Below are 20,913 nucleotides of genomic sequence, written 5' to 3' on the forward strand. Positions count from 1 at the left end.
CTGAGAGAGCTCTTTCTTGTTTTGTTTCGAAGTGTCTCTTTGTTTGACACAAGGACCGTGTCACTGTATTTATTACCTACCTGACACTGGAATAAGCGTTTTTTTCTCGATAAACGGACTTATCATCACGCGCTGCTTGTGTCAGGCTCTACTGCGCGAGATCACTTTGTTTGGTTTGTCAGCTGCGCGGAAATCTTGAAGAAACTTAGCTGTCAGGAAGCTGCGCTTTTTTATTTCTTTTTGCACACGGTTTCCAAAAAGCACTTCACATTTTTGCTGACCTTATGCTTTTTAATATAGAGATTTTTTTTCTTAATCTGACAAATTAATCAAGTTGCTGAAAGCAGCAACGATAAACGTCCTTTATCAGATAAGCGGGGCACGTTTCCTGTACGCACAAGAAAGACGCACAAGGAAGACGCTTGCGCTCAAGCACTCCAAGCGCACGGGCAACACCAAGTGCATAAAAAAGACATTTAAAACGAAATAAAATCGTCCATCTAATAAGATGACGGACGGCCCAAGACAACGCAGCAGCACGGCGGGATCTGCCAAGGATGGTGCCGCTGTGAAGGAGTCAGGAGGAGGTGTTGCGCTCAAGAAGGAGATCGGGCTGGTGAGCGCCTGCGGTATTATTATTGGTGAGTGTCACTGCTGTTGCGTGGGAATGACATGTGGTGCAGGCTGTTGTCTGACAGCACAGCGACGAATCTTTATGTTGAATGTCTGAGGGTCTGAGACTGTATGAAAAGTGTGTAAAAATGAGAATATGACAAACAGGGACGGGACTAAGCACTGCAGAGAAAATCAGAGTATACAGCCACCTGCTCTTCAGTTATGAGCAGGGTAAAAAAAAGCTGCACTGGGATCAAATTCCAGATTTGATGAATGTAGTTTACAAGTTTATGATAATGATGATCATTTGTGTGACTCTAAAAGCAAGGCAGAAATGTTGCCAACACATATTGAAGTTAATCAAAAAGGGCGTTAAGTCTCCATCATGCTTAAAATGATTAAAACAGGCAAACACACTCTCTACAGAGCAACCTCACATGACAGCTGGAAACAGCTGAACACAGGTAGACACCACAAACTAAACTTATATTGTAATTGAGTCTGCCCTGTAACAGTCTCCTGCCCTTTGCCCCTGCAGTCGTTAATCACTGAAGCTATCATCATTTTTCTGTAGTCAATTTTCTGCAGCAATCAGGATGTTGTCCCTTTAACTCATCTCTGAGGATTGGTGCATGCAGTTTTTAGGCTCATGTGACTGATCTGAGCCTGCAGCTGTAATTTAGTTAGGATTGACTGGAAAATGCACCTTTAGCCCATTATAATGCACACACACACACCAAAATACAAGCTCAAAATTTCAACCCTACAGTGATACTGGATCATCCACTTACCATATATGGTTCATCAGATAAAGGGTTAAAGACATTTCTCCAGCCACTTTAACTTTTAGTTCAGTTATTTGACTCCTTACTCCTGTAAAATGCAGGAACCTTTGCACGGGAATCCACCATTCTTTGTAATTACAGCTGAATACTGCACCGTGACACTTTTGAGGAAAAGTACTAATAGAAAGCTGCTTTGCTATGTATTTGAGTATCGTGTTGAGTGCAAAGACCCACAAGACTGTAAAGTTTAAGATCAAATCAGTAACATTTTGATATTTTCATTATGGATTTTCAGAAATTTCACTCCATGACTAAGACTCCTGTAGTGATAATGCCCACTATTCATGCTTAGAGTGTTTAATAAAGTATTGAGTACTCCAGCAGTCCCCTAAACTGCAAGGAGTGAGGAGTAAGGAAATGATGACAAAGGCTTAAGTCTTCGAATCGTTCAAAGTGCTGTTTTATATTACACGGGGCAAATTGTAAAATAAGCTATATGTACTGCAGCGTAACATAACATGCAAACTTCTCTTGGAAGAAGCTTTCCGAGGTCAGAGATAGAAGCAATGATGATGAGGATCAGGTGTGTGATTGATTAGCATTGTTTTAAATGTTGACTGATTGATTTTCAATCAAAATAGTTACCAAATAACCAGAAATTGCTTTTCATTTCAATTCAAATGACCACAATCAGCCTACTAGCACTGTCACTATCCTCGTGGATTAGATGGACTCAGTTAACGCGAGCGGTGAAAGCCATCCCTCATTTGTCTAACAGCAACAGGGGTCTCTCGATGCATTATCATCATCACATGACAAACTGATCTATAAAAACTTTGGGGTAAAATATGGCACAGGTTGTCCTGCCAGAGTGTGCGGTCCTCATGCTGACCTTGCCAGGAGGAATAGAAGGGCAGGGGATGAGTCACTCATTCACGTGTTTCCACGGCAACGGGAGAAGAGAGGGGAGACGGCGGGGTGGGTTGATATCCCGAGAAGCTTTCAACAAGAGAGGAGTACAAAAAAATGACGTGGCAGGGAGAGATGAGACTGTTACTCTGTGAAATCAGACGCTGGAGATCCCTGCGCATGCTGACAGCATCCTTACTCCACCAGCTCAGCTCCACCCTTCAACACACCCGCATTCATCATAATCTAAACTGCTTGCTTTATCAATCTCCATTTACCTGCCAATCGTTAAGAAATGTTGGGGCAGCACAGGGCCGGGAGGTTTTTATAGCCCTCCATAGTCCACACTCCTCGGCGCTCAGCCCTCTTGTCCTTGGCCAAGTAACTCATTCATGCCACTTCAGTTCACGCCGTCCTGTGCGAGGGAGACGTGAGCTCAGGTGACTCGACTGATCCTTTGGTTCACGAACATGCCCTGCTGGGTTTCCATGAAAAGGGTCGAGCACACGAGGACATCAAATGTTTTTATGGCCTATTGTACAGTTCAGGCATTTATCGCTCATACACGTACACACACACACACAAATGAAGACACGTAACTGCAGAAAGGTCCAAAGCCTGGCATTAGAAGTGAACTTTTGGCCATTCTTGGCTCCACCCTGATAATGCTGTTTTATTAGCTTGCCTGGCTTAGCCATGTCTGAGCTGCACTCCAGTCTTTGTATTATGTAAAGAAATTCCTGGATGAATCGTACTTTTATTAAATATTAATTTCTTTTTAAACTGACTCACATTGCAGAGACTAAATCCAGGAATAATTGGCAGGATTAATGATAAACAGACAAACAAGCCTGCCTTTATTTTGCTTCCTCTTTTCCTCTTCTTGCTATCAAAACCATTAATGCGAGTTACGTCCGATTAATTACTTCAGTGTAATAATACCTTCCTTTCATATTCAAAAGCATGCACGCATGCACAGTCTGAGGCTCCGGCTGAGGGCCAAGCAGCAGGTTGCCTCAGCTTGGTAGCTGTTTAAACAGGGATTTGCAGCTGAGGGGAAATACAAAGACTAATTCTACAGAGCTTTGCAAAGGCTCATCTGGGTTATATCATAATGCTGCACAAACACGCACACGCTGCCTAACATTTATAACTTGTGGATGCTGTTTGGTTGAGTGATATCTTTAGGGGTGTCACAGGGAGGCTCAGGCAAGCTAATTTATACAATAGGCTGTATATAAAAGAGGGACATAGGCATCATTTATCTACAGTCTATGTAAAAGACTGAATATATAAACAGTGGTTAATGTGGAAACCATTGGCTTATAAACTACGGTTTCAAAGTGTTGAGTGTAGCATTTTAGCATTTTCTTTTTTCTTGTGGAAAGTTGTCTTAGCCACTTTCTTGAGCAAAAAAAAGAACAACTTTGTGGAGATTCGACAGCTCAGACTTTTTATCGCCTGCTTCTTAAAGGTGATGCAGCACTCAGCTGGTCAGAGATTGCAAAGAGTTTAGCAACTCCACATTAAAAAACCAAAAAAACCTCCCAAATTTCTTTCCCCTTGGCCTGCTTGGAGACAAAGGGGTGTAAAACAACAAATGTAAGAACAGGAAACATGCAGATTCCACATTAGTCAGCAGTCTTGCACCGTAGTGCGCAATGATGCACATGACATGAACGCACTACATGCACGCGCACATTTGATTGCCTCTATAAAAAAGTCTCCATTATCTAAAGCTCAGAGCATAAACACATTCAAAACAACATAGATCAGACACTTTACACTCAAAAGCCTCTGGAAAGTCTACCAAACTTTATGTTGCACAGGCAAATCCACCCATCCAGACCGTTTTACAAGAAAAGCAACATTAATGCTGAGTCAGCAGATGGCTGCTTTCCCCCCCTGCCTCTAGATGTTAAAGGTGAGGCACTTTCTGTCATAAAGTTGTCAACAAAATCAGGGGAGAAAGAGTTTGTTTGTCTCCTTTTTACCTTTAAGCTGCAACTAGCGTTATGTAAGCCAGCGGCTGCTCTCGCCACTCGCACACGATCCATATGGAGTCTGTTACAGCTAAAAAACAATGTGCATGTTTTTAGTTGTGCACATGCCTTTGACTTAGATTAGGCTAATCTTAGAAAGCCGAGGTACCACGAGCGCTTAAATAGAGCAGCATTGTGTGTGTATGAGTGTGCAAACAAGGGAGGATTTTTAAAAAAAAATATTGTTTGATTTAGATTTATACAGGCCTGAAGAATCAGTCCTGTATTACACAAGTAATTAAAAAAAGCCCACCTGATTTCCTGGAAGATATATAAACAGAGATGTAGCGTTAATATTACACAGGTAAAATGTCTAAAAACCTTTACTAAAGGTTTAGTTTGTCTAATTGGTTAAAATGGAAGTAGTTTGATAATATTCACAACTTAGAGCCCTAATCCCCCAGCTTGGTATGAACAGGAGTCGACAGCAGCTTAAATACTACACTTTATCTGCAGTTATAGCAGCCACAAAGGATCCACCTGATGATGTCTCGAGGCACAATATGATAGCATCGTTCATATCTCTGACTTTTGTACTGTAACACTGCACTCACTGTGATTTAACCCAGCCAACCTTTGACCCCGGCACTTTTCCCTGTGGCTGATGGCATCAAGCCTTCAAACCACGGTGAGCTGAACTTGATCAGTTCTCGTGACCGCCAACGTCAGCCTTATCAGAGGAGTGAACGCTTTCGTGTTAGACCTGAACCCAACCATCCGTCTCTTTCATCTGCTGTGCAAACTGCTCTCTGACGCTCATTGAATATGTCAGGGCATTATTCTCCCCCCTCTGCGTCCACGTTTCAGTCCTCCTCCCTCTTTGCACTCGTTAACCCTGCTCTCGGCCCTCTTCCATCTCCTCATAGCTATGCCAAGTCAGCATATCGCAGGTTCCCACTTTGCCAGGCAGCTCGACTGATTCATTGCTGTTGAAACTCTGCTCGTTCTCTCTCTTATTTTTTAAAGCATCTTTTCCATTTTACTCGTGACCTAACTATTTATTTCCTGTCTAGTTTGTCATATGTCTGTTTCCTCAGTCTTTCCCTCGGTGCTTCTGGGTGAATTCATACACCAGTGATCAGCCATCCACTTGTATAATAATCACAAGATAGTAATAAATTGGTAGAGCAGTTGCCCTTATAGCCACACTTTGTTTTCTAATAACATGGGACAAGCCCTAAAGCTAGACAACTACTTCCCATAATGCTTTTGGACAGCACTTCTGAAACGTGAACCCTTTCTCTCCCTCCACCCTCCACCAGGTAACATTATTGGCTCAGGTATCTTCGTCAGCCCAAAGGGTGTGATGGAGAATGCCAGCTCAGTGGGCCTGGCTTTGATCGTCTGGATCATCACCGGCATCATCACCGCCATCGGGGCGTTGTGCTACGCCGAGCTAGGCGTCACCATCCCCAAGTCTGGAGGAGACTACTCCTACGTCAAGGACATCTTCGGCGGGCTGGCAGGGTGAGTGAGTCGTTCGTTCTTTTATAGATGTCACACATCTTCAGGGGTAAATCAGCACCTGTGTTTTAACTCTTCCCCGATTGGAGGTCTATTAGGGGTAACTCTGTTTTGTTTATTTTAATTGAGGAGTTTCTATCATTGGCCTCGTCATTGAACAAAAGGCCTCAGAGTAGCTTACTGGGGCCACCCTTCGAAAAAACAGAAACTTATCCTAATGGCCCTGAAACCATGTTTTTATTGATTATATACTGAGGTGTCAAAACTCAACATTAAGGATACGGGGGGGGGGGTCGCCAGCTGTCTTCTTTATGCTGGAAAAAGTTAAGACCATGACGTACAAAAAATAGGACACCATTTGTTACTAATTGAAAGCTGATTTTCTCCATAACAAATGTGTTTTCAAAGGATTACATCTTTGTAATTGGAATGATTTATAGTTCAGCTTCTCTCTTTGGACTTTTTTATTCACTCTCACATCAGTGAGGGCTAAGAAGCCCCCAGTCATTCCACAAAAGGTTTGGTTATTAACTGCATAACAAAGAGAAGAAGGGCCTGAAATGGGCCAGAAACGACTAAAGTTAATTTGACATGGATTTGACGAGTCCTGGTGGATTATCCAGCTGATGGAGCTCAGATGTATGGATCCAAAGCAGGTCCAGAGGTACAAGCACAGCAACCAGATATAACATATTAAAAACACTAAATCCCACAATGACGTTAATTTTGTGAAATTTTTGCATCTAAAGTCCACCGTAGAAAGGTGGACTTTAGCTTGTAGCCAGCTGCAGATCTTAGAAACGGACATTCACCCAACTGACTCAAATTAGTTGCCAGTAAATGAGCTTCCAGGTGACTCAGAGAATCTCGAATGGCACGCCGCTGTGGGGGTTTTCAATCTTTAATGGAAAGTTTTGAATTGACTTTCCGCTCACGGCCTCCTCCCATTCATCCATAAATGGCTTCTTACAGCAAGAGCTTGGGAATCACGCTAAGTTAGTTTCCTAGCAAAAACAATATTGTTTGTTAGCGAAGATTTCACACACACTAGGCCTTTTCTCAGAAAGTAAACACACACCAGACCATTGTTGTTTTTTTTTCCAACTATCACAAGGATGCATATTATCAAGATATTCTGGGAGAGGAATTCAAGCAGACCAAACAGACAATGATTGTTTGTGTCTCTTTGTGCGCAAACTATCAATACACATCAATGAACATCTAACTCCAGAGACTTTGTACTCTGTGGCTTCACATGCTCAGTTTGAAGTGTTGGGGCCGCACCGTTTCCATGTGCCCTGGGTATAGCATAAATAAATCCATGTTCAAGGGATGTTTGTTTTTGTTTTGCTGCTCCCTTTGTCCCCATCTGTGTATATGGGGGCGTGCTTATAAGTCACTAACTGGAATGGTGGGTGTACTTACATCACCTTCGCAGCTGTGCGAAGGCGAGCTCGCAGAAGAAAGAATTTGAAAATTGTATCGTCAAACACTTGAATGGACAGCGCTTCATGCACAAAGGGCCTTTGTTGTATCAAACTGACGAGGGTTACGTAACACCTGTAATGTCCCCTACACGGAATACTGTAGGTGTAGCTGGTTTCAGTGGTTTAAGTGGAAGTTAAATGGAAACAAATGATTCACAAATTTCTCATTACATTCCATCATCCTAACTGCAAACCCTTCTGAAACTCTACACCGTAACTTTGCTGTGCCCGACACCGTAAACTGACGTGCATTTACTTAGAAATGTAACCGCAGGCCATGTTGTAGCCTCGACAAGTGGGTGACGCCGACAGCTGCATCTGTAGCTGTCGAGGGCGATGTATGGTTACATTTCTAGGAAGGTGCACGTCAGATTACGGTGTAGGATTTCCAAAGGGCTTGAAGTTATGACGTACCTAATGTGTAGGTTTAAAACAAAGTCGACTGAACACTAGCAACAGTGTCAACCACTTGTGTAGTCTAGGTCAAAGACTATACATAGACTCAGTGCAGAAGAAAGGCATTACTGTTAGCATTTTAGTTTTTAGGTGCAATGCTAACTTATGAGCTAACAGAATCTAACATTGTTTTCTAGCTGCATCCACAAACTTTATACACTGATATATTTAAATACTACTTAGTGCTAAATAACTTACAGATTGTTCTTTTCATAATTTATTAACAACCTAATATTCAACAAGTCCATTTTATAATATTATAGATAATTTATACATTAATTAACATTAAAATATTGCAGCTAGCTTGGTGTGCTTCAAAGTGTAATGGTAGATTAGCTTGTTTCATCGTTGTCACCTTAGTTTATCATATGTTTACACATTAAACCCATCACATTATTTTTTTACTGTATTTAACAGTAATAAATGTAGGTTTTAGATCCTTTTAGTAAAGTAAAAAAATACATCATTTACCTGAAATATACTAAATTTGAGTATTAAAAATGCTAAAAGTGAAGCGAGCAGTGTGAAAGGGGAGTTATTCGAGAGTGACGTTTTTTAACAAACACTCACAAATTCCAGCGAGCCGCCATCCCATTAATGCACTCGAGTGTAATGATCCCTTTTTAAGCTTCCAGAGAATTTAATGGAGATATCACGTGTACGGTTATACCTGTCACTCCGTTAAGCCCCTGAGCTCTGCTAAATCTCGTGTCATCAGCCCGATATTCATTTTATTCCACTATTGCTGATATCTGCCTGTTTGCATGTTTTTGTTATCATGCTGAGGCGAGTGAGATAAGTATTGTCAGGCATGTCTATCTAAACAAATCATGTAAGATGAAAACGAGGTGAAAATTACAAAATACATCAATGTGAGTAAACACAATAAAAAATGTAACAAAAAACAATGGGCTGATGTGATATTAAAGCAGACAATGTGTAACATGTGGCGTGTTGGTGTATTGTTTCACTGTTGCGTTTCTCCATGACTACTGCTACTTTGGCAGGTTAAAAGACTGGATGAGTCACCCCATTTTAAACTGTTGCCAGGCAGAAATGTTAGTGGTCTGGGTTAAACTAAATGTCGTTTCCCTGCACAAACACAGGAAAATAACGGGGCAATGTGCCGGTAACCTAACATCAAAGTAGCTGCAAATTTTTTTTACTATTTTAGTCACAAGCAGCATGAGATTTCCTCTCTTTGCTTTGTTCTGAGTGATGCAAGGAAGTGGTTCTATTCAGTAACTGGGTCATTTGTTTTTTAGTGTTAGCTGAGTATAGCAACTGAAGCCATTCATGGCTCCTCAGAACCCAAAGGTGACACTGTTGTGTAGCTTCTTTTCCTAGTACAAACTATTAAATTAATGTAATGTGGAGAAAGTGAAATAGGCACTGGTACTTTCATAAATGATTCACTAATCATTGACTGTTACAAGCTTAATAAACCATGAACATATGAACTGTTTTATTGACTTGTTATTTTTGTTCGCGTAGTCCATTAATACTCAGTTAAAGTTCTTTCATAACTATCCCTTCTTTTTGCGCAGGTTCCTGCGGTTGTGGATCGCTGTGCTTGTCATCTACCCGACCAACCAGGCTGTGATCGCGCTGACGTTCTCCAACTATGTCCTGCAGCCTCTGTTCCCCACCTGCTTTCCACCAGAAAATGGCTTGCGTGTGCTGGCTGCCGTTTGTCTTTGTGAGTAGCACATCACATCTAACTCGTGTGCACACGCCCAGACACAAATGAACCACAACCCAGAGGTGTGTTTTCCACGTCATGGAGGACAGACTTCCAACAACTAAGATAAACTGAACTACAAACTCTGACTGAATTTAATGGCGTTAATGCTAAACTGGTGAAGGCATTGACTTCTAAAGGTTACATAATAATTTGTGAAACACAAAAACGTTTAAGCAGTGATGTCTGTGAAGGTTCTCAGTCGTCCAGGTCATCGTAGTCTAAGGAGCTTGGAAAGAAAAGCGTCTGGACTTCTTTAAGTTTCTTGAAGACGTTTCAGCTCTCATCCGAGAAGCTTCTTCAGTTTTAAGAGCAATTGGTGGAGAGTCCCAGATTTTTTAAGACCTATTGGGTGTGTCCATAAGAGGGTCGTGGAGTCCCTATTGATCCTCTGCCTAATCACACGGTGTGAAAACGGGTGTTGGATCTCATAACTGGATTATAGATGGCGGACAGTTGGTGTCGTCAGCACATTGGTGTCGACACCAACTGTCTGGAGTTCTTCAAGAAACGTAAAGCAGTCTTTCTGAGCTGCTTAGAGTGGGGGTTTAAATTTGGCTTTAAGTATTGGTTATAGTTTCCTTGACGCATTGCCATCATATTTTGGCTCGGGGTCTCCAAGTGGTGTAAATGTCATCATCAGATAATGAGCAGAAGGCTCTATGGAGACCCTGTGGTTGTGTGATTGCTCCGAGTCTTACGTGGAGACTTGACCTTACAGCGGACTTGGAACGATGACTTGATCGTCTTGTCTCCGGCGCTCCATGTCGGCAACAATTGAGTACAATCGAGGGTTTGGGAGACATGTTTCACCTATTTTAAGGCCTAGTTCACTTCTCTTGTGGGAGGGGCTTAGAGCAAATATCTGCTTCATGCAGCTTTAACAAACTAGTCTAATAACAGCATTTAGATGTTGTGGAGTTCAACATTTGAAAGTCCTTTCAAGCACATTTTCCAATGCAGCAACTGTTGCTTTGTTGACGTCATCACATTCAACCTATTTATAATTCACTGACTGGTTGAGTTATGACTTTGTTTATCCAGTTTATGCCTTCTATCCCAGTTTTCCCCTGTTTTATGAAGCACTTGTGTTTTTTAACCCTCAGTTAGAGGTCATGTGAGAGAGGAAGTGCACAGGGAGCTGGCAGAGTTTAGCCGTGAGGAGTAAATGTGTGGAGACAAATGGAGAAATGTGTTGGCGCCAACATGACTGTGGTAGATTTGAGTACTTTGACAAAGTTCACACACACTAGACAAATACTTCAGGGAGCCTTGAGACACAAAAAGAGACGGTCGTGAAGCCTGGAGAAGAATACATGCACTGTTTGTGTTACCTGGCGGCGATTCGTGCGTTTCATGTATACATTGTTTTTATTGGGAGCTGTGGTCTAACCCCTGCAACTCTAATGAAATTTATTGGGGAATAAGGAGAGCAACAATGTTTTTAGGTCATCTCTTCTAAGGTACTGCAAAGTGCTTTCAGTTCTCAGGAGGACAACGGTTGTGTTCAGTGTGGTGTTTTCTGGATGCAGATTGATTTAAAATATCTCTCTCTGAGTTAAACTGCACACTAGTTCCTTCCTCGAGGCATTCTCACTCACTCATCTTGTATACTGCAGCTCTCTCAGATGTTTCCTGCATCTCCCTACTAAATCCAACTCTTGTTGTTTTTAAACTTTCTTTCTTTTTCGCCCTCCATCACTTTTTTACCATTACACTCAAAAAATGGTTGGATTTAGATCCTGAAAGTGAGTGGATGACTGCAGCATTTCTAATCAAAAGGCCGGTGGTTTGATCCCTGTCTGCATGCTAAAGCGTATAAAACATGCATAATTAAAAATGGCAAATACAAAGTTTCACTTTGTAAGTTTTTCAAGGGAGAGTGAAACTTTTTGCGGAGTATTGTATATTTTGATTTGCTTCCCATGATGAGCTCAGCTTGCTGTCCTGTTTGGCTTAATGATGCTGAAAGCTCACTTTCCAAAGACTTGCATGAGAATGCATGAAAAGACATTTAAATGTAGTTAACCAATTGATTGCTGCTAATGACCATAGCCAAAAACACTACTGCTACTTTACTAAGCTGGCAGAATAAGCAGTCTTATGCTCCGAGTTATTTGGCACCAAATAGGTGGACAGCAATAATTGCTTGCTTACATTTGAAGAAATGTCATTTGAAATTGGCAGAAGAAGCCCTGTTACAACAACAAAATAGCTACATGGCACACTTCTTGTTGGAAACACTTAAGCTTAATGCGGGAAAGCCTGTAAATACGCCTCTGAAAGGGCTGAAAGGGATCAAACTTAATAACCATCATGGTCCTTGACAAGATATACAACAAGCATGTTGGTGCTGACGAAGCAGGCAGGAAACAGCTTCTTTGATATTGTTTAGTTTTTCTGTTTCTGTCTGAATACTTTGCTTTTAATGTTTCTGACACATTGACCTGTATTAACCTGCCTTTTTTTAATCCACTTACACAAATGACTTGAAGCCAAATGTGCTTAGCTCTACCAAGAACTGCTAGCACATGCTTTATTGCGTAATTCTAGATTTTCTTCTTTCTTGAGTTGATTAGACAGATGTTGCCAGGCAGCTTTTAAGGGGAAAAAAAGCTTGCTGATGATTTGTTGCTCAGAGAAAAGTTGGTTAAAGGTCACCTGCTCGTTTCCTTTGGGTCTGTGTTTAGACGTACCTGTGATTTCCTAAACATGGCCTTTGCAGAATGTTATGTAATAGTTTGCAGGATATTGCCTTACTTATTTATTTCCGAATTAGGTGACAGGCAAACCAGACAGTACCAGTCACTGGGCAGTTTGACAGCATCATGCTGCATGACAGGCTTTTATTTTTTAAATGGTGTACCATTTCAAAGACATGCAGGGGGATTCTTCGTGAGGTCTGCCTCTTCCTACAGATGGCTCCGTGCAAGGTCATAATTCTCCAATGTTTTCCTACAGGCTCATGGTTAATTCAGGACATTTTCCTATACACACACACATGCGCACGGAGCAAATAATGTCTTCATTTTGTATGCTGTGCTTAGAAAAAGCTCAGCAGCTCCAAGTTCCAATGGTGCCTTCAGGTGTTTGTCCACAATCTGCCAGTCAGCAGCAGAGCAGGAGGGAATGTTTATGCTGTAACTGAAATGCAGAGCAGTGGGAAACATCATCTGGCTCTTAAAACAGTTGTTTACCACCAGATCAGTTTGGGGATTTAATATGTAGTTAATGAGAGTTACATAAGAATCAGTCTTGAACTAATCTGCATGCCTTTTGTTTCCTGCTTTTGTGTGGAGGAAGTAGCAGCAGGAGATGCACAAATTTCTGCGTAGCTCCACCACAACTATGTCCGATCTGCAAAGCCCATCATGTGCCCCTCTTTGTCTCCATTGAGCACACAGTATGTTAATATCATGCATGTCCGTTCACGTGCACCTGGCTTTGTTCCCCGCAGTGGCAGCTCCGCTCAGAGTTATTTAATGTGATGAACTTAATCCCACAAAGTCAAACAAGCTTATTCTTTGATGGCACCCTATTGGCCTGAACCCACTGGCTTGTTGTGCTCAGCAGTACAGATCAAATCCATTATCTCTTGTATGTGTTAGCTTTCCCATGAGGTCAAAAGCTTTTCTAAATACATTTTAGGACTTTCTAAAAAAAAAAAAAACTTCTGCTAAATGCTAGATGAGCAGGATTAGAGAGCTCTGAAAGGACCAGACAGTTAGAAAAAACATCGGTCATCCCTATAAAACTTTAACATGTCAAGTAATTTCTCGAGGCCGCGCTTATCTGGCTTCATCACATCAACCCTGATATGAAGCTCTCTAGTAAATACATCGACAGGAGCAAGTCCACAAACTTTCAAAAAGTAGCAATCACATGTAATGTTGCACTATATAAGCATGCAAGCATAGAAATGCTCCAAAGTGCATTCACACATTGCATTATTCATAAATCGCCACTCGTGTTGTAGCAACTAATTGCTTCCTTTTAAAGGGAAACTGCAGGTGAGGCACACGACGATAATGGGTGAATGTGATGATGCAGCAAGGGAGTCAAATGTCGCTGCTGTCCTACATGTGCGGCTTTAATCTAATTCACTGATATGAGAGAAACTTTAAATCTATCGGGGTCATCAGTGATATATCTCATATCTCCTTTGCCTGTTGGGCAAAATTATGCAGTGACAGTGCCTTTGAGTGAATGAAGTGATAAAGCAATTAATGCATAAACCAGCACAGCCTTCAGTGTTACTGATCAACAAATTTTACTCGGTTACTATTACTTCAGCTCATAAACACCCGACTCCAAAGATAAGTCGACATAAGCATGCTCAGCAGAATACTTTTACACAATCTATACATGGTCTGACTGTTTCACAGTGCAAATTTCGTATATGTCCGGTAATAACAGTAGGAGTGTCCGATCATACGTGACAATCTGAAGTCAATGATATTGAAGGATTCGGTTGAAAAATTGGAGCAAAGTGAAGTAAAACAAGTCCAGTCAGGACCACAAGAAAGTCATTATGTCCATCTGTTGTAGTTTTTGTTGGTGGTGTGGTTCTGTTGTTTTATGCTTGCAACGCTGAAAGCAGAGAGGGCAGCAGCAAGACCTCAGACCAGAGCAGCATTAATGATGGTAGATATGCTCTCGGCTAACGCCTGATTTAGGAATCGCTGTTGAGGCTACCACATAACCTACGTAAGCTGTCAACGTCACTGCCGATATTTACGCTGGTATGCGGTGAATTATGTTAAATACCTTGTCCAAGGTATTTAACATAATTCCAAGGTCCAAAGACATGCAGCTTGTGGGGATAGGTTAATCGGATAATCCAAATTGTCACTAGGTGTGAATGTGCGAATGAATGTGAGTGCGAATGGTTGTCTGTCCTGTGTGTTAGCCCTGCGACAGACTGGCGACCTGTCCAGGGTGTACCCCGCCTCTCGCCCTATGACAGCTGGGATAGGCTCTAGCGCCCCCCCGCGACCCTGAAAAGGATAAGCGGAAGCGAATGGATGGATGGATGGACCTTGTGGTCCTTGTCCCAGTGTGTTTCATGTGGTGCCAGCTGATAGAAACAAACAAAATGCTGGGACTTTTTCCCTCCTGGGTCTTTGCTCTTTGTTGTGGTCAGTTGTTTTTTTCGGGTACAAAACATTTTTGTCCCTCTAGTTCTTTCCCTTACATCAGTGCTGAGTTTAGTTTCAGCAATTGCCCTCCAGGACTTCACTGACATTTGTCCTTACATTTGTACTATGATTATTGCTCCTAACTATGATACGATTTTTAGGCAATATTGTTATTCTCATTCATACACTGCTGCGAAAAAGTAGCCCGAAACATGGCACAGGTGTAATTGGCCAATCGCAGTAGTTGCTGACTGCACCGACTCGACGTGTAGTTACATTTTTAGGTAGGTGCAGGTCAGGTTACATTGTAGGTTGCAGGGTTGGTTTTCCTGGGTTTCGCAGTTAAGACGTAGCCACTAAAGGCTAAATTCTCTGAAACGTCTTGATAAGACGGAGCTGGGGTGGAGTCGGGTTGCAAAGTGGCTTGCATATTCATATTAAATAAAAGAAGACAGAAGCAGCCTAAATAGCACAGTTTAATGAGAGTGATATCTGCTGAGCCGTCAGCTGCTGCGAGCTGGCACTGAGATCAGCGACAGCTTGCAACTGAGCTTGATTTTGAGTATTGGCTGAATTAATGCTGTCCTTGATTTATAACTGTGTGCTTCTCTCTTATTAGTGCTGCTGACATGGGTGAATTGCTCCAGCGTGAGGTGGGCCACCAGAGTGCAGGACATGTTCACTGCCGGCAAGCTGCTGGCGCTGGCACTCATCATCATCATGGGAGTCGTGCAGGTCTGCAAGGGTAAGCTCACCGCTGCCATATGTGCATTCATATGTGCATCGCTCACAATGGTTTCGCCATTTCTTGCACACACAGACACAGACTTAGGGTCAGTGGGGATGCGCTCAGTGTGTCGGGACAGTAAAGGCTTCACATCAGGGGTCAGCGAGTTGCTGGGGCCCTTTTGCTAATATCAGCAGGCTTGTGAGGGTTTACAGCACAAACATGGCTGAGGAAGAGTTATTGTAAGGGCAAAGCGGGGATTTCTGCACAATTGTCTGGAGATAATGAAGAGTTCAAAGGCTGATTTGATGGGAGGAATTTAGCTCATATCTGAGGAACTGTATGCAATAGAGAGAGTGGTAGACATATCTTTAAAAACAAGCCTCAATAGGGGATTTAAAAGAATAAAAAAGAAGGAATGAGGAAAAGCAGTACACATTCTGCAAAGTCACTTTACAAGGATTTAACAAAGTACCTTTTACAACTTGTTTTATACACGCTGATTTCATTAGCTGATAGTTTTCAGCTGGGCTCCCTACAGCATGGCCAGACCTCAGAGGAAACCAGGCTGTTTACCCCGGCAGCAAAACAAGTTATCAAACCAGAGATAAATGATTGGGAACAGGCCCGCTTAATTTGGGAAGGTCATGCAGATTTAAGAAATGAACAGAGAGAACCATAAAATAAACTGCTTTTTGTTTTTTGTTATTTACTATGACTAGAAAATTGGAAAAGTTTGTGCTATCGTTGTAAATGTTCCATTGTGTTTGTGCCAAGCTGAAGATTTTCTCCTCTACCTGTAGGAGAGTACTACTGGCTAGAGCCTGCCAACGCCTTTGAGCCCTTCCAGGACTACGATGTAGGTTTAATAGCCTTAGCTTTCCTACAAGGCTCCTTCGCCTATGGCGGGTGGAACTTCCTCAACTATGTCACAGAGGAGCTGGTGGATCCTTATGTGTAAGACACTTTACGCTGCCTCTCATATACATATATAAATATGAAGCTGCTGTGTGTAGAAAACCACATTCCCACAAGATTAAATGCCACACTGCCACAGGAATATATCTGATTTATAAGCTGCTTGTGACTGTTTGAGTAATTAGCAGTCACATACCAACAAAGCTTATTTTTAATCCCTGATCCTTTTTGCTAAAGCTCTCTGAAATTTATGTAACTTAACAATGGAAAAATTCCCCCTGACATTCCCAGTGTCTGGTCACAGATTAATGGATAAGAAAGGTTACCAAAGAAAAGGAAATGAGGAAATAAGTCACTACTTTTTTATTTCTACAATAAAAAAGTAGTGACTTATTTCCTCATTTCCTTTTCTTTGGTAACCTTTCTTATCCATTAATACCCCACCTGTAAAACATCCTTTTTAATTTCCTTCCTTAAATCTTTTGCTTTTCTCTCAGTTCTTAAGTGAAGTATTGTGCTGTATTGTCTTCAGGAACCTTCCTCGCGCCATCTTCATCTCCATCCCTGTCGTGACCTTTGTTTACGTCTTCGCCAACATCGCCTATGTCACAGCCATGAGTCCTCAGGAGCTGCTTGCCTCAAATGCTGTTGCTGTGGTGAGTAGCTGTGGTGGTCCTGTCACTTCATTCAGACACACCTTGTTATTTCAAATGAATGACACCCTCTAATGGTCGTTGTTGGTAAATGCATGGGCAATAATACTATGACTGTGTAGGACAGGGGTGGGGAACTTTAGATGTGTCCTTGAGCACACAGCTGATGTAAAGGCTAAATGACCTCCTGAACATGTCTTGAAGTTCTCCAGAGGCCTGGTGATTAACTAGTCATTTGATTCGGGTGTGTTGACCCAGGGTGAAATGGAAAACCTGCAGGACACCAGCCCTTGAGGCCTGGAGTTCCTACCCCTGGTGTAGGATCTCAGGCATCTAGGTCAAGGTAGCCTTGAGAGCTTGAAAAGAAGGGAGCTGGATGTGGTTTTTTGAAGATGTTTTGCCTCTCATCCAAGAGGCTTCAGTTCTCAAACAACTGGTCCAAGGTCCAAGATAATATACACCTAGTAGGGTAACCATCCCCTTTAGAGGTGGTCCTGAGTCGTCACCAGGGCTGTTGGAGACATTATGGTGGGTGAGTTTATTACCTGGGACTCTCTGCTAGTTGTTTTAGAAATGAAAACATCTTTGTATGAGAGAAGAAACATCTTCACAAAGTCAGAGAAGTCCTGTTGCCTTCTTTTAAAGCTCTCAAGTCACTAACAGTGTGTTAGATTAAGAAAAAAACAGGAACTTTTCTGTGATTTGTTTGTTTATTACTTTGGCATAGTATGGATGTCCATGAGGGAGGTCTTTATCAGTGCCCTCGTTCACATTTTTCAAGCTGCCCAGTGGGTCAGATTGGAATCTTTGATTGGTCGTTTCAGGCCCATGGGCCTTATGTTTGACACCAGCAAGCTATAAGATATAAAAAGTAGTGTATGATTCAGTTGTAGGGTTAATTAGCATGTGACAAAACTTGAATGTAATCTATGAGTACATGTTAAGCAGTCCAGCTCCAGTTTAAAGTAAATGAACATGAGAGGTGGTGTTGAAGTGGGTTTTGCGTCTATATAGGTCTTCTGTGTGTACATCATCTATTTCTATCTCCAATTAAAACACATACTTATGTGCCTTTATGTCTGTTTATCATCCAACCCTTTCTCCATCCCAGACTTTTGGTGAGAAGCTGCTCGGAGTCATGGCGTGGATCATGCCCATCTCTGTGGCTCTCTCCACCTTCGGGGGAGTCAACGGTTCCCTCTTCACATCTTCACGGTTAGTTGGACTAGACTGACTTGTATCAACAGACTACGTACTATGTGAAGTCAGTGTTTGACATCAAGGCCAAAGCTTTACTATGAACTGCTCTAACATGACACATTTTGCATGGATTGTCTCAGTAGTCCTCAAATTTAAAGTCTGTTCTTCATAACCAAATGTAAAATGTGGCAGACAGAGAAGTCAACTAGGGCACTTGGTTTGGGGCAGGCAGCGTTTTTGGAGAGGTCGAAATGAGCTTTAACCTGCTTTTATGTCCACTAAATTCATCACAGTCGTAATACTGAGCACCCAGACTCCCTCCAGTCTTTCTTGCTTTCTTCATAATGTTTGGCTTCTCCCTCGTGCTAACATTGTTCATTGTGTTTGTCCTTCTCCCTTTGCAGACTGTTCTTCGCCGGAGCCAGAGAGGGCCACCTCCCCAGTCTGCTGGCCATGATTCATGTGACACGCTGCACTCCCATCCCTGCCCTGCTCTTCACAGTGAGTACTGCTCTCCCTGTTACACGGCTCCATATTACCTCTACCACATACACAAGTTCTTCTGTCTCCATTGACCACACTCGGTTAAACACAACAAACCTTTCTCATTCCTCAGTGCCTGTCCACCCTCCTTATGCTGTGCACCAGTGACATGTACACCCTCATCAACTACGTGGGCTTCATCAACTACCTCTTCTACGGAGTTACTGTCGCCGGGCAGATTGTTCTGCGTATTAAACAGCCCGACATGCACCGGCCAATCAAGGTCTGTTCATGTGGTGCTTTGGTTTAGCTTTGTACTCAATATATTTTGCACTTTGCTTATTTAAACAATGTAAATGTCCATCTAGTTCAGCTTTAATGGGAATAGCTTTTAATTTGAGTTAAATGAATGATTAAAAAGTGGTTTAAAAAAAATTGTTCTTTCTACGTTATAAAAATCTGTTTTCCTCTCTCTCCTCTCAGATCAGCCTGATATGGCCGGTAATTTACCTCCTCTTCTGGGCCTTCCTGCTCATCTTCTCCCTCTACTCTGAGCCCCTGGTGTGCGGCATCGGCCTCGCCATCATGCTCACCGGTGTCCCAGTCTATTTCCTGGGAGTATACTGGGACAACAAGCCACAGTGCTTTGACGCTTTTGTTGGTATGTCCCCATAAATCAGCCCAATATTTTTCCTCTCATTAACTTAATGATTCAATGTTCAGGAAATGCAAATTCATTATTGTTTAGGAACTATTTTATAAGTCAGAAGTGTTCTTTGACACCGTACTTAATTTAGACACAACATGCTTTAAAATAATTATATATTTACAGAAGCAATCATGACCAGTGGAACTTCGTGTCATGAGATGTAGCTCTTGGGTTGTTTGTAGTTGACTTTGATGTGAATTTGTTAGGATGTCCACTCCACGACCGCAATGTTATAAAATGTTATAACTACAAGTAATAGCAGTTGTTTTTCTTTATGCTATTTAATAACTGCATCATGTAGTCAGACAGCCTGCACCTCAATCTGTCCTCACTCCTTTTCTTTTGCTCTCTTCTCTCAGATAAAATGACATACGTGGGCCAGAAGTTCTGTATGGTCGTTTATCCGGCCGAAAGCGACAGCAGCAGCAGCGGGAGCGGCGAGGAAGGCGAGGAAATGAAGGAGGCTAGGGCTCCTCTGTCGAAGGAGGACAGAGACAACCGCAAATCAGCAGACTGCTGAAGTGCAACTTTTCATATCTCACCTGCTCACCAAACATATTCAGACACCCACGTGGGTGCACACGCACACACACACACACACACACACACACACGAAAACACACATCTATACACGTGCCCCCACGCCTAGTCTTTTATTTGATGTCAAATTAAGTAGTCTGGCCTCAAACCTTCCTGTCTGGGGTCCATCAAAAGTGCAATAAACAAAGGTTAGCACCTTCCATTTCATCATCATCATCATCGCCCTGCCCTTTATTCACTATCTGCAAACTCTCGCTGTAAGAGCGACTTTTTTTATACGTTTTTTTTTAAAATTTCTATCACAAGACTGACCGTGATGACTTCAACGCTTTTTTTTGTTCTTAGTTTTTTTGATGTTGTTAATCTGTGTTTTCATGCGTTCAGCACACCCGAGCTGCATTTTGATTGTGAAAATCCGATTCAGATCAAGTCATTTCATGTTGTGATGTACACTAATACTGTTTTTGTGTTTAACTTTAATTCTGAAACATTTCTCATTCATTTACTTTGTAATTGTGATAATTGCTTAAGTTTTTCTAGTACTATTAATATATTAATTTTAGTGTTTTCTAACACCGTATTCATGTCAGCTCTTTTTGTATTCTTCGAAGTGTGAATGTGGGACACCTGTATTGTATTAGTGGTGCACAGGTTTTTTTCTTAATTGCCTTAATTAGAATATACTCCTGTGCTCGTGTGCCATTCCAGCTGCGTTTTGACAGATGTGGGGACTTTTTCTTTTCTTTTATCAAAAGAAAATGAAGCAACCCCCCCCCCAAAAAAAACACACTACACAGCAGCACGGGCTGAAAGGAGCCCGCTGGTGAGTCGCGCTCGTTTTCTCCATGCTTTGCTCGCGTGCTCGTGTGAACGCCTGCGTTTAAGTGTTTCATGACCTCTGATGAAAATGTTTTTGTAGCTTTACTTTGTAGCTTTGTTGAAATCAGTTTTATGCTTTGTGTAAGGCATAAGCACAACAGCTTTACAACAAAATGATATTTTCGAATAAAGTAATGAAGTAGACGACATTTTAGTGCAATATTACG

General features: G+C 42.0%; 1 protein-coding gene across 1 annotated transcript; it reads left to right on the forward strand.

Moving 5' to 3' along the window:
* Window positions 1–349: 349 nt before the first annotated feature.
* slc7a8a (solute carrier family 7 member 8a) lies at window positions 350–20,084 on the forward strand. The gene is made up of 11 exons (XM_085350812.1): window positions 350–641; window positions 5,614–5,818; window positions 9,306–9,457; window positions 15,257–15,382; window positions 16,168–16,321; window positions 16,815–16,938; window positions 18,047–18,150; window positions 18,540–18,636; window positions 18,752–18,901; window positions 19,102–19,279; window positions 19,687–20,084. Exons 1-11 carry the CDS (start codon window positions 509–511, stop codon window positions 19,845–19,847), a joined length of 1,584 nt encoding a protein of 527 aa, XP_085206938.1. The 5' UTR covers window positions 350–508; the 3' UTR covers window positions 19,848–20,084.
* The last annotated feature ends 829 nt before the right edge of the window (window positions 20,085–20,913 follow it).

This window comes from Diplotaxodon limnothrissa, linkage group LG3 (genome assembly GCF_057381915.1).
Source record: "Diplotaxodon limnothrissa isolate DT_005_m linkage group LG3, D_limnothrissa_male_GT1.1, whole genome shotgun sequence".
NCBI classification, from domain to species: Eukaryota; Metazoa; Chordata; class Actinopteri; order Cichliformes; family Cichlidae; genus Diplotaxodon; species Diplotaxodon limnothrissa.

Bases quoted from the DNA above. Each gene is read 5' to 3' on its own strand.
- slc7a8a (XM_085350812.1), top strand. From the start codon at position 509: ATGACGGACGGCCCAAGACAACGCAGCAGCACGGCGGGATCTGCCAAG. The intron at 642-5,613 runs GTGAGTGTCACT...ACCCTCCACCAG, and splicing joins CGCCTGCGGTATTATTATTG to GTAACATTATTGGCTCAGGT. The intron at 19,280-19,686 runs GTATGTCCCCAT...CTCTTCTCTCAG, and splicing joins GTGCTTTGACGCTTTTGTTG to ATAAAATGACATACGTGGGC.